At 43.6% G+C, this 20,872-nt stretch overlaps 1 protein-coding gene across 2 annotated transcripts in view; it reads left to right on the forward strand.

Moving 5' to 3' along the window:
- Nucleotides 1-11,152, forward strand: part of LOC106600659 (acid-sensing ion channel 2) — a 417,308-nt gene extending 406,156 nt beyond the window's left edge. For both annotated transcript variants that reach the window (XM_045715389.1, XM_045715388.1), the window contains 5 exons: nucleotides 2,544-2,697; nucleotides 3,337-3,428; nucleotides 4,266-4,345; nucleotides 7,545-7,613; nucleotides 8,249-11,152. In XM_045715389.1, coding sequence (XP_045571345.1) covers nucleotides 2,544-2,697; nucleotides 3,337-3,428; nucleotides 4,266-4,345; nucleotides 7,545-7,613; nucleotides 8,249-8,350 — 497 coding nt within the window. In that variant the 3' untranslated portion in view covers nucleotides 8,351-11,152. The remainder of the gene's footprint in view (nucleotides 1-2,543; nucleotides 2,698-3,336; nucleotides 3,429-4,265; nucleotides 4,346-7,544; nucleotides 7,614-8,248) is intronic.
- Nucleotides 11,153-20,872: the final 9,720 nt, after the last annotated feature.

Raw genomic sequence — 20,872 nt, forward strand, 5'->3', positions numbered from 1 at the left:
GAGAGAGAGGTTGTTGTCTCTGACCTCCTCCCTATAGGCTGTCTCGTCATTGTCGGTGATCAGGCCTACAACTGTTGTGTCATCTGCAAACTTAATGATGGTGTTCGAGTCGTGCCTCGCCGTGCAGTCATGAGTGAACAGGGAGTACAGGAGGGGGCTGAGCACAAAGCCCTGAGGGGCCCCTGTGTTGAGGATCAGTGTGGCGGATGTTTTGTTACCTACCCTTACCACCTGGGGGCGGCCCGTCGGGAAGTCCAGGATCCAGTTGCAGAGGGAGGTGTTTAGTCCCAGGGTCCTTAGCTTAGTGATGATATTTGAGGGCACTATGGTGGTGAACCCTGAGCTGTAGTCAATGAATAGCATTCTCACATAGGTGTTCCTTTTGTCCAGGTGGGAAAGGGCAGTTTGGAGTGCAATAGAGATTGCATCATCTGTGGATCTGTTAGGGCAGTATGCAAATTGGAGTGGGTCTAGGGTTTCTGGGATAATGGTGTTGATGTGAGCCATGACCAGCCTTTCAAAGCACTGCATGGCTACAGACGTGAGTGCTGCGGGTTGGTAGTCATTTAAGCAGGTTACCTTAGTGTTCTTGGGCACAGGGACTATGGTGGTCTCCTTGAAACATGTTGGTATTAAAGACTCGGTCAGGGAGACGTTGAAAATGTCGATGAAGACTCTTGCCAGTTGGTCAGCACATGCTCGCAATACACGTCCTGGTAATCCATCTGGCCCTGCAGCCTTGACTTTTGTAAAGTTCTTACTCACATTGGCTGCGGAGAACGTGATCACACGACTTCCAGAACATCTGGTGCTCTCATGCATGTTTCAGTGTCATTTGCCTTGAAGCAAGCATAGAAGTAGTTTAGCTCGTCTGGAAGGCTCGTGCCACTGGGCAGCTCTCAGCTGTGCTTCCCTTGGAGAGATTGAGGGTAGAGGAAGGACAGGACTAAAAACAAACATAATATAACTATTGTAAAACAAGATTGTGTCCGTAAAAGGTCTATAGTGTGTATAAGCCGGAAGTAAAAGCCTAAGTATTGTTGTTCGTTAGTTTACTCCAATTAGGGGAGGGGTGGTAGGGTTAGCGGAAAATAATAAAGGAAATATGTATGTATTTATGTATGTGTGTGTGTGTGTGTGTGTGTGTGTGTGTGTGTGTGTGTGTGTGTGTGTGTGTGTGTGTGTGTGTGTGTGTGTGTGTGTGTGTACAGTACCAGTTAAAAGTTTGGACACACCTACTCAATCAAGTGTTTTTCTTTATTGTTAATATTTTCTACATTATAGAATAATAGTGAAGACATCAAAACTATGAAATAACACATATGGAATCATGTAGTAACCAAAAAAGTGCTTTTCCAACAGTCTTGAAGGAGTTCCCACATATGCTGAGTACTTGTTGGAAGCTTTTCCTTCACTCTGCGGTCCAACTCATCCCAAACCATCTCAATTGGGTTGAGGTTGGGTGATTGTGGAGTCCAGGTCATCTGATGTAGCACTATAATTTGTTTTCAACAGGACAATGACCCCAAACACACCTCCAGGCTGTGTAAGGGCAATTTGACCCTTATAAGGAGAGTGTCCTTATAAGGGTCAAATTGCCCTTACACAGACTGGAGGTGTGTTTGGGGTCATTGTCCTGTTGAAAATAAATGATAGTCCGACTAAGCGCAAATGGAAAAGCATTCCAGGTGAAGGTGGTTGAGAGAATGCCAAGAGTGTGCAAAGCTGTCATCAAGGCAAAGGGTGGCTACTTTGAATAATCTAATATGTAAAATCATATTTTCATTTGTTTAAAACTTTTTTGGTTTATACATGATTCCGTATGTGTTATTTCATAGTTTTGCTGTCTTCACTATTATTCTACAATGTAAAAACTAAAGAAAAACCCTTGAATGAGTAGGTGTGTCCAAACTTTTGACTGGTACTGTACACATTTACAAAACAAATATATGGGGGATTGGAAATTATAAATACAATTATATTGATGGAAGCTACAATCTATCTGCAATATTAAATCTACCCCATAAAAAAAATATCAGTAGCAATTAGACTAACCACCCTTCAGTATGTACAAATAGATAATCCTGGAGGCAGAAGGATCAACATTTATTTTCTCCCATCATTATGTCTTTAGTACACTGTCCCAGGTAAAACATGTATACTGTTAAATAGACTCTGACATTTCTGCTAAGTGCATCAAGACGTACGGCCATTCTGAGGTATATGCTGTAGGGAATGCTGTTGAGATGGGTATGTGTTTGTGTGTGTACCCTCAGTTGCCCTCAAACTAAGGTCAACTCTCCCTCTCCTCTCTCTCCCCATCCTCACCCATTACCCCTCTTCCCTCCCTCTCCCCCATCCTCACCCATTACCCCTCTTCCCTCTTCCCTCCCCCATCCTCACCCATTACCTCTCTTCCCTCCCTCTCCCCCATCCTCACCCATTACCCCTCTTCCCTCCCTCTCCCCCATCCTCACCCATTACCCCTCTTCCATCCTTCCCTTCATCCTCTCCTTCATGTCTCCCTGTCTTCTCCACTGTAGCCAAGTTGTCAATGCTGGAGAGCAGTAACTGCATCTGTAGGACACCATGCAACATGACACGCTACAACAAGGAGCTGTCCATGGTCAAGATCCCCAGTAAGACCTCAGCACGCTACCTGGAAAAGAAGTTCAACCGCTCTGAGAAATACATCACGTAAGTACCTGCCTATAGGAGGCTCCAGAGGAACAGATGAATGCATTAGAAGGAAAAATCTAATATACATCAGCCTACAGTATCACATATATTATATGTAGTAATAGTAAGGAGTGTGTGGGTGGAAAGTGAAGATAATACACTGAGATGTCTTTGACGCTCAGACTAATGGGAAAGAGAACTGGAGCCTGGTATTGACGAGATCCGTCATGTTATCATGTAATGGGATTTTGATGATAATAACAATAGGCATTCTCTAGTGGATGCAGTCATCAGTTGAGATGCTACTCTACTAATGACATTGTATGGGACATATGGTTCAGTGTAGAAGAATAAGTACCCTTACTTATGGCAATTGATAATTAAACTATTGATATAGTAGGTATAGTATGCCCTGTATGTCTATTTCCCCATTGACAGAAAGATAAACAAACTTTGAAAAGACTGATGGTTAATAAAACTTTTAAAAAATACAATTAAAAAAACTGATGGATTTAGACTGATGGCCTGAAGAATGACTGATGACTTACCAGTTCATTGATTGATAGTTAAATAGGATGACAATATCAAGATAAATGTGTTGTCTTCTCTTGAACATGATTGAAGTGTTATCTGATCTTATCGATGTCTCTCTTTCAGGGATAACATCCTAGTCCTGGATGTGTTCTTTGAGGCCTTGAACTATGAGACCATTGAGCAGAAGAAAGCCTACGAAGTGGCAGGCTTGCTGGGTATAGTCAACTATCTAGCTATTACCTACCTATCTTCTTCCCCTCTCTCTCTCTCTCTCTCTCTCTCGCTCTGGCTCTCGCTCTGGCTCTCCATCTCCTCTCCATCTCCATCTCTCTCTCTCTCTCTCTCTCTCTCTCTCTCTAAAATTCCAATTAAGATACATTTAATTTAATAAAAAATAAGATTATTAAAAGAAAAAGAAAGAATGGTTAATAAATAAAGAACAGCATGTATATGGATGATGGTTACACTATATATTACTGTCAGTTATATTCAATGTAAATACTTCAGGGAATTAATGGTTATGGGAAGTCAGGTTATGGCAATCATCCTCAGGCTATGGCAATCCTATACATACTGTATCTGCCAGAAGATCTTATTCGGGAGTATTTCTCAGGAAAAGGTGCATCTCTGTCTCTACCTCCCCTGTAATGCAGTGACCACATAGACGCTCTTCTTTGGGTAGCCATGTCTTTTTGTGTCTCCCTTTTTCTATAACCAGTTGGTGTTCCCTGAGTCTGTATTTGGTCAGGATCTTTCTCTGTTTTGTATCTCTGACAGAGTAGAGATGTTCTGCGTTTTTGTATTCTGTTTTGAGGGCCAAATAGCAATTTAGTTTATTCAGTATTTTTGTTTCATTTTCCCAATTTGTCAAATAGGAGGTTTTCATTTCTGTAACAATTTGATTGATTTCCCTGTGTGTTTGGATAATAGAGTTGTTTAGTGTTTTCAATAGCTGCCATAGGGGATTCTTTTCAGGGATCAGCTCTTGGGTTTCCAGTGCTTGCTAGCTCTCTCTCTCTCCTCTCTCTAACTGTGTATTGTTGATCTTCCAGGTGATATAGGTGGCCAGATGGGTCTGTTCATCGGGGCCAGTATCCTCACCATCCTGGAGCTATTTGACTACGCCTATGAGGTCAGACATAGAACACACACCATGTAGAAACTTCCAAAGACACACACATTTTCACAAACGCATTATCAAACACTCTCACAGACAGTTATGTTTGGCGGAAGAAATAATAACTAAAAAATGAATAACAATTCATATCAGAGACACCAGTCTAATAGGTTACACACACATTTCTCTACAGACTCAAGGCCAATCACACACACACATATTCACATTCACATTTAAATTGTTGAGACGAAAGAGCCTTGCCATATATCTGTCTGGGCTGAGTGATAGAGGTGCGTGATCAGTCTTTTCATTAAGTCAGCTCAGCTGTTGGTCTCTCTCTCCTACTGCTTTGGTCTGCTTGGAGCTCTGCCAAGGACAAACCAGTCATTCTGTGCCCTCTGGGCTTTAGAAATACACATGAAAAGTCATTGTTTTCAAACCTTTCGCATGTTTTAATGGGGAGCCTGTGCGGGGTGTTTTGTCGCAGACAGAGAGAGCTGCTGCTCTGGCTGTGGTTTTAAAGACCGCCACTAAAATAACAGCCTCGGTGACGTTTGGCCTTGAGTCAAGATATTATTACATATGCTGATGCCTAGTCACTTTACCATGCCTTCATGTACATATCTACCTCAAATACCTGGTAGCCCTGCACAGTGATCCGGTTCTGGTACTGCCTGTACATAGCTCCACAGTGATCCGGTTCTGGTACTGCCTGTAAATAGCTCCACAGTGGTCCGGTTCTGGTACTGCCTGTATATAGCTCCACAGTGATCCGGTTCTGGTACTGCCTGTAAATAGCTCCACAGTGATCCGGTTCTGGTACTGCCTGTACATAGCTCCACAGTGATCCGGTTCTGGTACTCCCTGTACATAGCTCCACAGTGATCCGATTCAGGTACTCCCTGGTGATTTCTTGCTCCCAGGTGTCTTTTATACAGGTAACGAGCTGAGATTAGGAGCACACTCTTAAAGGGAGTGCTCCTAACCGCAGCTTGTTACCTGTAAAAAAGACACCTGTCCACAGAAGCAATCAATCAATCAGATTCCAAACTCTCCACCATGGCCAAGACCAAAGAGCTCTCCAAGGATGTCAGGGACAAGATTGTAGACCTACACAAGGCTGGAATGGGCTACAAGACCATCGCCAAGCAGCTTGGTGAGAAGGTGACAACATTTGGTGCGATTATTCGCAAATGGAAGAAACACAAAAGAACTGTCAATATCCCTCGGCCCATGCAAGATCTCATCTTGTGGAGTTGCAATGATCATGAGAACGGTGAGGAATCAGCCCAGAACTACACGGGAGGATCTTGTCAATGATCTCAAGGCAGCTGGGACCATAGTCACCAAGAAAACAATTGGTAACACACTACGCCGTGAAGGACTGAAATCCTGCAGCACCCGCAAGGTCCCCCTGCTCAAGAATACATATACATGCCCGTCTGAAGTTTGCCAATGAACATCTGAATGACTCAGAGGACAACTGGTGAAAGTGTTGTGGTCAGATGAGACCAAAATGGAGCTCTTTGACATCAACTCAACTCGCCATGTTTGGAGGAGGAGGAATTCTGCCTATGACCCCAAGAACACCATCTCCACCGTCAAACATGGAGGTGGAAACATTATGCTTTGGGGGTGTTTTTCTGCTAAGGGGACAGCTTCACCGCATCAAAGGGACGATGGACGGAGCCATGTACCGTCAAATCTTGGGTGAGAACCTCCTTCCCTCAGCCTGGGCATTGAAAATGGGTCGTGGATGGGTATTCCAGCATGACAATGACCCAAAACACACAGCCAAGGCAACAAAGGAGTGGCTCAAGAAGAAGCACATTAAGGTCCTGGAGTGGCCTAGCCAGTCTCCAGACCTTAATCCCATAGAAAATCTGTGGAGGGAGCTGAAGGTTCAAGTTGCCAAACGTCAGCCTCGAAACATTAATGACTTGGAGAAGATCTGCAAAGAGGAGTGGGACAAAATCCCTCCTGAGATGTGTGCAAACTGGTGGCCAACTACAAGAAATGTCTGACCTCTGTGATTGCCAACAAGGGTTTTACCACCAAGTACTAAATCATGTTTTGCAGAGGGGTCAAATACTTATTTCCCTCATTAAAATGCAAATCATTTTATAACATTTTAGACATGCGTTTTTTTCAGGATTTTTTTGTTGTTATTCTGTCTTTCACTGTTCAAATAAACGTACTATTAAAATTATAGACTGATCCTTTCTTTGTAAGTGGGCAAACATACAAAATCAGCAGGGGATCAAATACTTTTCCCCCCCACTGTAGCTCCACAGTGATCCGGTTCTGGTACTCCCTGTACATAGCTCCACAGTGATCCGGTTCTGGTACTCCCTGTATATAGCTCCACAGTGATCCGGTTCTGGTACTCCCTGTACATAGCTCCACAGTGATCCGGTTCTGGTACTCCCTGTACATAGCTCCACAGTGATCCGGTTCTGGTACTCCCTGTACATAGCTCCACAGTGATCCGGTTCTGGTACTCCCTGTACATAGCTCCACAGTGATCCGGTTCTGGTACTCCCTGTACATAGCTCCACAGTGATCCGGTTCTGGTACTCCCTGTACATAGCTCCACAGTGATCCGGTTCTGGTACTCCCTGTACATAGCTCCACAGTGATCCGGTTCTGGTACTCCCTGTACATAGCTCCACAGTGATCCGGTTCTGGTACTCCCTGTACATAGCTCCACAGTGATCCGGTTCTGGTACTCCCTGTACATAGCTCCACAGTGATCCGGTTCTGGTACTGCCTGTATATAGCTCCACAGTGATCCGGTTCTGGTACTCCCTGTACATAGCTCCACAGTGATCCGGTTCTGGTACTGCCTGTACATAGCTCCACAGTGATCCGGTTCTGGTACTCCCTGTACATAGCTCCACAGTGATCCGGTTCTGGTACTCCCTGTATATAGCTCCATTCTTGTGTATTTTATTCCTCTTATGTTACTAGTTTTCTTTTTATTATTATTTTTTTAACTCTGCCTCGTTGGGAAGAGCTCGTAAGCACGCATTTCACGGTAAAGTCTACACCTGCTGTATTATTTATGGTGCCAATTATAACAGTTAAAATTCACCTTAAACTAAATTGGTCATAAGTTACCACAGCATGTAAAAACCACACTTCATGAATCATTTTGTGATACTGTGTATGTCCTTATGACCTGATAATGTGTGTTACATATATATGTTGTCAGGTGGTGAAGGACAAGTTGCTGGACCTACTGAGCCGAGATGACGAGGAGGAGAGCCACGGAGAGGACGTGGTAAGGTCATCAGGTTAATCTGATGACAAACTGGACTGTCACACTGTTTGGAAAATGTTTTATATTGTATTTATGGCTTAGCATCCAGTCAAACCTCAAATGATTTATGATATTCTGTGCCAGACAGCTATCCCAAAGTCATTCTCAATTATTGACAAGAAAGGAGATGAGATCTCTCCTACTGGATCGTGTCAAAATGTCACTCAGTGTATTTTTATTTTAATTAACCAGGTAAGTTGAATGAGAACACATTCTCACATACAGCATCGACCTGGGGAGTAGTTGAATGAGCCAATTGGATGATTAGGTGTCAATGATGGCCAGATTGGGTATGCAGCCAGGACACAAGGGTTAACACCCCTACTCTTACAATAAGTGCCCTTTTAACATCGCATCTTAAAGATGGCACTCTGCACAGGGTAATGTCCCCAGTCACTGCCCTGGGACATTGGGATCTTTTGTCAGACCAGAGGAAAGAGTGCCTCCTACTGGCCCTCCAACACCACTTCCAGCAGCATCTGGTCTCCCATCCAAGACAAACCCTGCTTAACTTCAGTGGCAAGCCAGCAGTGGGATGCAGTGTAGACATGTGTATAAGTGTACTACACGCATATGTGTGTGTCACCCTACCTCAGAGTTCCTGTGACCCGGTGGCGAACCACTCGGAGGCCATCAGCCACACGGTGAGCGTCCCCCTACAGACCACCCTGGGCACGCTGGAGGAGATCGCCTGCTGAGCCCCCAGCCCAGCTCCACACACACCAGGCAAGGCGACTGTGAGCCACCACCACACGGGGAGCCAGTGAGCAGCAGCCTCTTCCACAGGCTACCAGGACAGAATGATAGTGACTTTGGTGGGGAGGATGGGTGGCTGGGTGGCTGGTCAGAGGAGAGGGTGGCTGGGTTGGGCTAGACTGGGCTGGACTGGGCCTCCCCTCCACACTGTCACTGCAGCACTAATGGGGATTAAGGAGCTGTCACCTGGATTTATTGGTGCTCTCTGTTACTGGAACTGTTACTGTTACTGTACTGCTGGAGGAGGACAGCCGCATCCTCTCCCCCTCACGTGCTCATCTACCTGACTCATAGGTCTTCTCCAGTTCACAGACAGACAGACTACACTGTAAGGGACTCATCTCTGTCCTAGACATGTGTATTCACTAGTCACCCATCGGTCAGTACTGCCAGACATTGTACCATAACAGTTGCTGTGAACTGTCCAAGTTGCATGCGCTGCTTCCTATCGGAGACGGTTTCTCTCTTTGGTGATGCTGATTGGCTGACGCTGGACTGCAGTGTTGCTTTACTGTACATTTGCCCTGTCTCTCTCTCTGTCATTCTCTCTCTCTCTCCGTCTCTCTCCGTGGCCTATGAGATGAGGCCAGCTATAGAAATAGAATGTATAGATTGAACATGGTTCACTATAACATATTTCATATGACACATCCATCTAAGGCAGTTCCATTTTGTTGATGCACTGTTTTCTTAGGCGGCAAGTTGTATATCTACGGGAAGGGGTGTTGGGACTGTATTTGCATTCATATTAGGAAAACATGAGCATTCTAAAGAATCAATTCCAAAATGACTGTTTTGCATTCGGTTATTTATTTTGCTGTTTAATGCATCCGTTCTATTGATTCCACTCTTATCAATTTACCACAAGGTTAGTACGCCGATGGAAGGCAAGATACTGAGCTGCTTCTTAACAACATATTAAACAGGTGCCATATTCCTATGTGTAAACTCATGTAAATTATTAAACGCTTGCCTCTTGGCGGCAGCGCCTCAGTGGGGTAAAAGCACTCATTGATGACTGAGGCTGAGCCAAAACCAGAGAGGTGGAGTATGACATTGTTTACCTGGCAGAATACAAGCAGAGTACAAATGTCGCTCATAAATGAACATGCTGAGGGGGTTTAGTTTCATTTCAGCTGCATGATGTGGGTGTGTTGTCTGGTGAGAACTGACGGACTCCCAACCATGTTTTACATAATGGACTTGGCCCTTACATGGAGATAGCCCAGCTAGAAATGTAATTGAATTGAAAATTGAATTTCCATGATAATCAAGGCTCTATTAATGGAAATAATGTTTGGACGATAATAATTGCACTGATGTAGATTCAGATTAGGGGAAATGATCTTCTGATTCATTTCAGGATACAGGGTGTGTTGTATTGTGGTGTTAATATTGGTGTTGTGGTAGGAAATAACAAAACGGGTACGAGACAGTGTTCTGTCCTGTCTACAGTGGACATGTTATTGAAGAAGGACTTGCATGAACCGACTTATGACTGGTTGACATTTGATTTGAAGCAAATAAAAATTAGGTAACAGAGCAGGATAATACTAACACAACGAATTGAAATAATCAAGCCCAACATGTAAAACTTGTCGTTTGCCGGAACTATTGTCCATCTCTGACTGAAAGACACAAGCTTTGTCAAATTGGAGATGATTTCAAGCCCAATATTTTAAATAGACGATAGCCCCAACCAAACACATTTAATAACCAGTTAAAATCTAAATCACCAAACCATGGGTGGTGTGAAAACCCCAGGTGTTTTTCTGTTCTCAAAAGTGACAAAGGACTATCCGAAGCCCTGACATGAAACGCTGACTGGTCTGAGTCCATCTCAAAAAGGATTTGGTTTGCACTTTATGTTTCTTTAACACCCCTCCCATCTAGTGCCATCACACTAAAAGGGACCGTATTGCATCGCTATGATATGACGAGTACATCCATCCAGAGTAGCATATCAATTAGCCATGATTATTCAGACAGGCGGCAGGTAGCCTAGCAGTTAGCGTGTTGGGCCATTAACCGAAAGGTCGCTGGTTTGAATACCCAAGCCGACAAGGTGAAAAATCTGTCGATGTGCCCTTGAGTCAGGCAGCTAAACCTAATTTGCTCCAGGGGCGCCATACTACTATGGCTGACCCTGTAAAACAACACATTTGACTGCACCTATCCGGTGTATGTGACAAAACTTCTACTATGTCATCGTTATAATGTACAGTACAGGTGGGAATGAACTCCAAGTGCTTTGTGAACTATGATTTCCTGTCTGTTGTTGACCTGCTGTGTGTAATCTAATCTCTCATGTATGGCTTATCATGTGTCCTTTAGCAGTGACCTCAGCCATCTACAGGGGCGGACTTGCCATCTGGCATTTGCCCGAAATGCCAGATGGGCTGGTTCATTTTTAGCCTAGTGGGCCTGTCTAACGTAAAAAAATGTTTTGCAAAATTATCATTATCTGACCTTGAGTAAAAATATGGACCGGTGTGAGGGCTTCAAGGGAAAAAAATGGGCCGGTATATCACAAATGCGAGAGCCAATTTCTGGTCCCAGTCCTCCCCTGCTTCTCACCTACTGTATAGATCTGTCCATGGAGAGAGGTGAACTACTATGGGACACATACTGAGTCTCAGTGAAAATGCCACTGGTTGTTTCTTCTCTTTTGGTTTCTATTGTTATTGCAGGACTGCTTTTTCATTTTGTGATGAAACAATAAAAAAAAAAGTTTTGCAGCGGGGTCCTGTCGTGTTTGCCTTCTTGTGTAGACGTATCACTCATTTCTTCATAGCTTTGAAAGAGGATCAATCGTGCAGATCACAAGCATAATACCCTGTCCTACAGTGCTTGTGGTTTGTGGGGAGGGGTGGGAGCTTGGGAAAAGGCATCAGCGCCTACATTATGTTGTGGCGTTAGAAATGTAAAGGGGAGATCCTATTTCACTCTGACATCTCTACTACACAGACTTAATGTGCACTGAAATGTCCTCCTCTCAGCTCCCAGTGATAACAACAGTCAGGACACCAGAGGACTCCTCCAAGCAGAGCACTACTAGTAGACAGACTGAGGGAGAAAATTCACTTGAAAGCCTTGTTGTGCTGCTGGTCAGGTTCTATTTTGCATCAGCTCTCTCCAGGAACTCCTGTCAGCTATTTGCTCTGGCTGTATCAAGAGCTGTGTCTGCGTCTTCCCTCTGGGTGCCCTGTTGTTCCATTAATACAAGTGTCTTATAATATTAGAGTTCAACTCCAGGATCCACAAATCATATTATTTATGGCTGACAACGTCCTACAAAACACAAATGTTATGCAGTTAATTTAGCTCATGCTGCTGATACAGTGAATTGTGTGTGCACTTGATTTACTTGTAGAGTATTGCCAGAAAAAGCAATCTGCCAGTAGACGGTGACCTGAGAATATTTACACATTGATTAGGTTGATGGATGTGTAATTAAGGAACTTTGTTACCTGTATAGATTTTTCTCACTTAGGTTATTGAATAGGCAGTGTTAAAATGTGTCAGCAAAAGATCTTGGTGAGAATGCACCAACACACATGGGCAAAGATGTCAGTCGAGCATACAATTTAGATTAATGGGGTAATAGATTATACATTTTGAAACCTTTTTATGGATGTTTTGTTCAAACCAGGGTTAAACAGAGAAAACCTGTGTGTGTTCATGACTTTGTGATGAATTAATCTAGAAACAATATGACAACCATTTTTGCCCAGGAGGTACAGTATCAACACATGAGCCAGTGTCTATGCTGCAGTGCCCTCTCAGAGACAGGCCTGGGTTCATCCGGAGTTCACTGGGCATCTTTTCGGCTTTAGACAGACAGGTCCTGCGGTGGAGACTGTTTTCATGCAAGGCAGGGTGGAAATGTAGAGAATTTGCCACTGCTTAGAAAACTTGACACAGTGGCCTATAGATTTGTACAAAGCGAATGCATAGTGAGGCAGCAATTCTAGATCATCTTGAAAGACCTAATTAGGGCTTACATCATGGGACTGCTGTTATTATTTTTGTTTACCATGGTGCTTGATATTTCTTTTGTTGCATAGAAATGGATTTTAAATAATCTGTTGGTAATGTTGAATATCAATATTTTGCAAGCAGCATATGAGAAAAAATGTTGAATCTATCACATGCAACACATCTATTCAGGCTCTATTCAAGCTCTGACAAACAAAAGGTGTGATGGGTCTGCACTCAAAATGATGTCGCATAAAGAAAGCTGACTTAATTTTTATTTATTTTTTTCACTGAGAGCGCGATAGTCCCCTTTTGATTATGTATTCAAGCTCTGCTCAGAGTTAATTACACTTTCCACATGGATAGAGATATTATCAATCAGACGAGAAGCAGAAGGCAGAGGGGTGGGGAGCTACAGAGGAGGGAGATAAGGGGAGTGGGGAACATGCACATATGTTGGATATGGGGTTTAAGATAGAAAGACATGGGGAGAAAAATAACATTCAAGCTGAACAAAGCCACTAGTAAAGGTCAGGCCATGCCATGCAGTTATCATAGTTTGCCTATTTTTATTTTGCAGGAGGAATATTTCAACATTTCAAATTCAAACTACTGTGTTGTGCCAGTCAGTCCACAAACTGCCTGAGTGAGAAGTAATAAACCTGAGATGCACCACCGTATTTGGGTTTCATATACACTACATGACCAAAAGTATGTGGGCACATGCTTGTCGAACATCTCATTCCAAAATTGTGGGCATTAATATGGAGTTGGTCCCCCCTTTGCTGCTATAAATAGCCTCCACTCTTCTGGGAAGGCTTTCCACTAGATGTTGGAACATTGCTGCAGGGACTTGCTTCCATTCAGTCACAAGGGCATTAGTGATGTTGGGCACTGATGTTGGACGATTAGGCCTGGCACCCTGTCGGCGTTCCAATTCATCCCAAAGGTGTTCGATTGAGTTGAGGTCAGGGCTCTGTGCTGCCAGTCAAGTTCTTCCACATTGATATCGACAAACCATTTCTGTCTGGACCTTGCTTTGTGCACGGGGGCATTGCCATGCTGAAACAGGAAATGGCCTTCCCCAAACTGTTGCCACAAAGTTGGAAGCACAGAATTGTCTAGAATGTCATTGTATGATGTAGCGTTAAGATTTCCCTTCACTGGAACTAACAGGCCTAGTCCGAACCATGAAAAACAGCCAAAAGACCATTATTCCTCCTCCACCAAAGTTCACAGTTTGGCACTATGGATTGGGGCAGGTAGCATTACCTGGCATCCGCCAAACCTAGATGCGTCTGTCGGACTGCCAGATGGTGAAGTGTGATTTATCATGCTCCAGTCCAATGGTGGCGAGGTTTACACCACTCCAGCTGACGCTTGGCATTGCGCATGGTGATCTTAGGCTTGTGTGTGGCTGCTCGACCATGGAAATCCATTTCATGAAGCTTCCGACGAACAGTTATTGTGCTGACGTTGCTTCCAGAGGCAGTTTTGAACTCTCTAGTGAGTGTTGCAACCGAGGACAGCAACGGGTGTGGCTTTTATAGCCGAATCCACTAATTTGAAGTGGTGTCACATACTTTTGTATATATAGTGTACTTACTCGCACAACTGATATTTGTACCATAATAGCATTTCTTATCCAAAGACAGCTTAAGGTATGAAAGCTCTGTATTTGTCCTGTTTATCAGAATGTCTGCCATTTGCTGTCAGCTTGGGATCAAGGGAAAAGTTCAAACTTGAGTCATACAACTCCAAGTCATCCATTATTTACATCTACACCATTTCAATTTCTCCCTGTTTGTGACTCACCTTGGCAGCAGTTCATCCTTCATGCCTGAAACCAAAATAATTCCTTTATTCAATGTAACTCACTTGTGGTTTGTCAGAATGAATGAAGAATTTGTTCACCTCATCAGGCCATGACAAATAACCTCCACTATAGATAGGAACTTACCTGCCACTGGGCACAGATGTCATTTCAACGTCTAGTTTTGGTTTAAATTTGGTTGAGTTGTCAACTAACGTGAATTTAACTTGAAATCAACAAAACATTTCACCATGTCATTGGATTTAGGTGGAAAAAAAGAAATTCCCTGACGTTGATGACTTTTTGCAAATCCAATCAGTTTCCCACGGTGATTCAACGTCATCGCATTACTTTTTTTGTTAAAATGAGCGAGGAAACAACGTTGATTCAACCATTTTTGCCCAGTGGGCAGCCACATACTGCTCAATGTATTGTCCGTGCCTTTACAAACACCTCTGTGACAGTGAGGACTAGTTAGTTAGCAGGTGCCTGGGAGACTGCTGTTGAATAGGGGGACTTTCAGTCAGCCATGACCGCGTCACTAACCAGCCTGTGCTTACAGCCGCCCAGTGGTAATCAGCCTATCCCTTATTCCACCCAGCAGCTTGTTGTCTCTGACCAGAGGTTAAGTCATATTTAATCACTTGTCGCTCCTGTTTATTGCTTTGGAGGGCTGATCGCAAATGTAATCACAACCATAGGCTTAATGGGCATCTTTATAACTTTGATTTCCCCGGGCCTCATTAATATTAATGGCATTTGGTACAGGCATCTAGCTGGGCTAATGAAGCACTCTGCTAATGAAGGACAGGGGCACCCACTTGACCAACCCCCTAGTATAGAAGGATTGTCACATTCACTATGCCTCAGGGACCATTTCTGCTAATGCCAACATTAGGACGGCAATATACAAACCAACTTCGACAAAAATTCCCCAATACTGGATTTTTAGGTAGACTAGCTCAGTTTTTACCTGATGCACGTTGAGAGCCCCACAAGCAGCAGTGAAAGGTTCAGGGCCTGATGACCTGGTTAGCAGAGCTCTTTGATATTCAACATTAAGATAATGAGACAAGTACAAACTATCCAGTCAAAACTTTTTAGTTGTTTGGTACTTCTGCCATCTAGTGGCTATCAGTCATAATGTAAGACATAAATTTATGAGCATGTTAACTGAAAGCCTCATTAAATTTGCAGCCCCAACAATGGGAGAGCATGAGAAATGTAATGGTTTTACTTACATATTGCTGTCCTTTTCACCAATAATTAAAATGAAGTGTGGATCCCTCATTTCAACCAGTTTGCTGTAATATTCCCTCATGACATCTGTGTCTCAACCCAGCTCTTGGTCCACAACAGATCTGTAAAACTCCTCCAGAGACTTGGTAGAGGCAACAACAACATCAAATTCATTCTCATTGCCAACAATAGTGAAGATTACATGCTCAATCTTTCCAATGGTGTAGTAACCATAAGCTCCAAAACGCTCCAAGGTAATTAGTGGACGTCATAACCTTGTGAGGCCCTTACCAGGTACTGACAGCAGGGCCAGCTGAGCCTGGGACTGGCGTAGGGCAGGGACGTCGCTCCCTTAAGTTGTTTGATTGTAACACTCACAAACTACCCGCTATCCAAAGAAAAAGCAACAAAGAAAGCCTTAGCAATAATGATTTATATGCAATTATATTAATAACAATAAAAACATAACGTTACTTGCGTAACTCAGGTTCTCTGATATTATGAATGAGATATCTCAAGTGGGATTCACCCGAATCTCTGAAGCTCGAAGAACCAATTACACACATCCGTTGGAGACAAACAGGCCAAGTTCCGAATGAGGTGAGCCCCTCCCCTCATTATAAGGAGCCAATTGCCCGCCTCTGATCATTCTCAACCATGCTGAACTTCCTCACACTCTTGCAAGTAAGGGTATGCAGTGAGATATTTCACTCCTATCAGAGAACCTTGGTTCTCTTTCAATTATTTGTTTCTTATCTCACATGTGGGATATAGCCAACTCTCATATCGCAAACATGCTTTCCGAAGCTAGGTAGTCTCAACATATCAACCCTCAGAGGCCCCGACACTGAGGACAGTATGCGCCAAAGAAGGCGCAGTGATGTCAAGCCAGTAGAACCTCATAAATGTATGAGGGGATGCCACAGGAGGTTGGTGGCACCTTAATTGGGGAGGATGGGCTTGTGGTAATGGCTGGAATGGGTTTGATACCACTCCATTCTAGCCAGTTATGTGCCATCCTCCACTCAGCAGCCTCCTGTGGGGGATGCCCAACAAGCCACATCGCAAATATCCTGTAAGGAGATACCCTTGAACAGTGCCCAAGAGATACTGTAGCCATACCCCTGGTGGAGTGAGCCCTCAGGCCTTCCAGAGTCTGTAACCCCTTGCTATTATAGACCAATATAATAACTGCCACAATCCAATTGACGAGAGAGAGGCCTCCCCTAGCAGGGAGGTGCCCAGAACACAAAGAGTTATCACTCTTGTTCAAAGCTCTCGCTCAATCCAGGTATATGCGTAATGCTTGTACTGGACACAAATGGTGGAGATGCTCTTCTTCCATAGAAGGAAAGGGCGGCGGGTAGAAGCCACAAGCTTCAAGGTGAAACAAATGTAATTGGCTCTGACCTTAAGCATAAATGCGGGGTTAGGCAACAAGGAAACCTTGGAAAAACCCAGGGCAAACTGTAGGCACGAATGGTGAACTGACTGTGCATGCAGCTGACTCACTAGCTTTGTGGACCTAAGGACAACCAGTAAAGTGGTCATAAAAGAGAGAAAGTCAATAGATATGCAGTTGACATGTTGCTGATAGATAGTCCATCTCTATATGATCTACACAACCTAACCAAATAAAGTGTTACACATTTAAAAAATACACAGATAATAACAGAAGGCATTACATTTTGTTTGCATAGTTTTAAAATTCCATTCAACATGCTTACGTACATCTTGGAACAAAATCCTTAATATAGCAACTCTTTATCTTATTACATCTTTAACGAACTCCTTCAAATGCACTATTTTTATGTGTCACTCTGGATACTTTTCAGAGGACCAAGGCCTAGATTCAATCACATCAATCATTAATTAACCGGTGATAGCCGACACTCGCATAGCTGGGGTTTTGGCAGTGTCAGATGTCGTAACTTGACTTTAACAATAATCTGAAGACTTATTTATTAATTAACTAACCATGTTTAATTGTTACCCGATTAACTTAATCATGTAACAATTAACTCATTAGGATTTGGGGCACCACGAGAGTAGTTCTTTAAAGAGTTACCATCTCCCAAATTAAACTCTCAAAAGGTCTTTACCCATCTGTCACAACTTCCGCCGAAGTCGGTCCCTCTCCTTGTTCGGGCGACGTTCGGCGGTCGACGTCAACGGTCTTCTCGCTCCACCTTTCATTTTCCATTTGTTTTGTCTTGTTTTCCTGCACACCTGGTTTACATCTCCTCATAATTACTAAGTGTATTTAGCCCTCTGTTCCCTCCATGTCTGTGTGGGGTATTGTTTATTTGTCAAGGTTGGCACACTTCCGGCTGGTTTGCGCCGGGTTTTGTTTTGTACCCGTGCTTTGTGGCAGCCAGTACTTTGTACTTGGTTTTAGTACTTTGTGCTGCCTCACTTGTTCTTTGGGCATTGGTTTTTGTGACGCGGTTGCGTTCTGTTCTAATGATTGCCTCAGTAAAGTGCTTTGTCCACTCATTTCTGCTCTCCTGTGCCTGACTTCCATGCACCAGCTACACCCACCCCTGACACTATCACATCTATAAACAGTTAACTTATTAATCATAACCTTGTATCATATCATCATTCTGAACAGTTGGAACCTTCTTGCATCTGCAAAAACCTGAGCCTTACTTATGATTCAGTTCTACACAAATTGGTTTAATTATTTATTTACTAGCTAATTACATGGAACACACTGCACCGCTTATTGACTGGAGACGTAATAGGCTGAAAACAGGTCCCTAGCAGAATGACAACAACATTGATGCTTGTTAAAGAAGAGATGGAGAGGGAGAGAGAGGGACACTTAACATTGGTACATTCTGAAACTACTCTCACCAACAGTAACCATAAAACTCAGCAAAAAAACAAATGTCCCTTTTTCAGGACCCTGTCTTTCAAAGATAATTCGTAAAAATCCAAATTACTTCACAGATCTTCATTGTAAAGGGTTAAAACAATGTTTCCTATGCTTGTTCAATGAACCATAAACAATTAATGAATATGCACCTGTGAAACGGTCGTTAAGACACTAACAGCTTACAGACGGTAGGCAATTAAGGTCACAGTTATGAAAACTTAGGACACTAAAGAGGCCTTTCTACTGACTCTGAAAAACACCAAAAGAAAGATGCACAGGGTCCCTGCTCATCTGCGTGAACATGCCTTAGGTATGCTGCAAGGAGGCATGAGGACTGCAGATGTGGCCAGGGCAATAAATTGCCATACTGTGAGATGCCTAAGACAGCGCTACAGGGAGACAGGATGGACAGCTGACCATCCTCACAGTGGCAGACCACGTGTAACAACACCTGCACGGGATCGGTACATCCGAAAATCACACCTGCGGGACAGGTATAGGATGGCAACAACAACTGCCCGGGTTATACCAGGAACGCACAATCCCTCCATCAGTGCTCAAACAGTCCGCAATAGGCTGAGAGAGGCTAGACTTAGGGCTTGTAGGCCTGTTGTAAGGCAGGTCCTCACCAGACATCACCGGCAATAACGTTGCCTATGGGCACAAACCCACAGTCGCTGGACCTGACAGGACTGGCAAAAAGTGCTCTTCACTGACGAGTCCCGGTTTTGTCTCACCAGGGGTTATGGTCGGATTCGCGTTTATCATCGAAGGAATGAGCGTTACACCAAGGCCTGTACTCTGGAGCAGGATCGATTTGGAGGTGGAGGGTCCGTCATGGTCTCGAGCGGTGTGTCACAGCATCATCAGACTGAGCTTGTTGTCATTGCAGGCAATCTCAAATCTGTGCGTTACAGGGAAGACATCCTCCTAAATCATGTGGTACACTTCCTGCAGGCTCATCCTGACATGACCCTCCAGCATGACAATGCCACCAGCCATACTGCTGGTTCTGTGCGTGATTTCCTGCAAGACAGGAATGTCAGTGTTCTGCCATGGCCAGCGAAGAGCCCGGATCTCAATCCCATTGAGCACGTCTGGGACCTGTTGGATCGGAGGGTGAGGGCTAGCGCCATTCCCCCCCAGAAATGTCCGGGAACTTGCAGGTGCCTTGGTGGAAGAGTGGGGTAACATCTCACAGCAATAACTGGCAAATATGATGCAGTCCATGAGGAGGAGACGCACTGCAGTACTTAATGCAGCTGGTGGCCACACCAGATACTGACTGTTACTTTTGATCTTGCCCCCCCCCCCCCCCTTTGCTCAGGTACACATTATTCCATTTCTGTTAGTCACATGTATGTGGAACTTGTTCAGTTTATGTCTCAGTTGTTGAATCTTGTTATGTTCATAGAAATATTTACACATGCTAAGTTTGCTGAAAATAAACGCAGTTGACAGTGAGAGGACATTTCTTTTTTTGCTGAGTTTACTTAGGGTTCGCCGGGGTCTCTCGGTGAACAGGGCAGCCTTAGAAAGGGGGTTGGGCCTTTTCGAGGCATGCTTGTAAGTCTCTGATTGTCCAAAATGGTTCCAACAACTCTTCTACTGTTGTCCTTCGTAGTTTACCAGTATCAAGTGACTTGTCGTGTAGTCCTGAACACAACTACAGAGTAGACTTTTCTTCCATTCACTCTTGAAGAGGCTTCTTTGAAGATAGGCTAGCCAGCCATATCGATGGTTTGAGCATAGTGACAGGATGGTCCTACTTAAATTCACTTTCGAAGATACTTTACTTAGGACAGTTGACGTTCCGCTAGCGGAACACCTGCTCCAATATCCAATGATGGGCGTGGCGCGAAATACAAATTCCTCTAAAATCCGAAAACGTCCATTTTTCAAACATATGACTATTTTACAGCATTTTAAAGACAAGACTCTCGTTAATCTAACCACACTGTCCGATTTCAAAAAGGCTTTACAGCGAAAGCAAAACATTAGATTATGTCAGCAGAGTACCCAGCCAGAAATAATCAGACACCCATTTTTCAAGCTAGCATATAATGTCACAAAAACCCAGAAGACAGCTAAATGCAGCACTAACCTTTGATGATCTTCATCAGATGACACACCTAGGACATTATGTTATACAATACATGCATGTTTTGTTCAATCAAGTTCATATTTATATCAAAAAACAGCTTTTTACATTAGCATGTGACGTTCAGAACTAGCATACCCCCCGCAAACTTCCGGGGAATTTACTAACAATTTACTAAATTACTCACGATAAACGTTCACAAAAAGCATAATTATTTTAAGAATTATAGATACAGAACTCCTCTATGCACTCGATATGTCCGATTTTAAAATAGCTTTTTGGTGAAAGCACATTTTGCAATATTCTAAGTACATAGCCCAGCCATCACGGGCTAGCTATTTAGACACCCGGCAAGTTTAGCCTTCACCAAAATCAGATTTACTATAAGAAAAATGTTATTACCTTTCCTGTTCTTCGTCAGAATGCACTCCCAGGACTTCTACTTCAATAAC

Source organism: Salmo salar, chromosome ssa03 (genome assembly GCF_905237065.1).
Source record: "Salmo salar chromosome ssa03, Ssal_v3.1, whole genome shotgun sequence".
Lineage (NCBI taxonomy): Eukaryota > Metazoa > Chordata > Actinopteri > Salmoniformes > Salmonidae > Salmo > Salmo salar.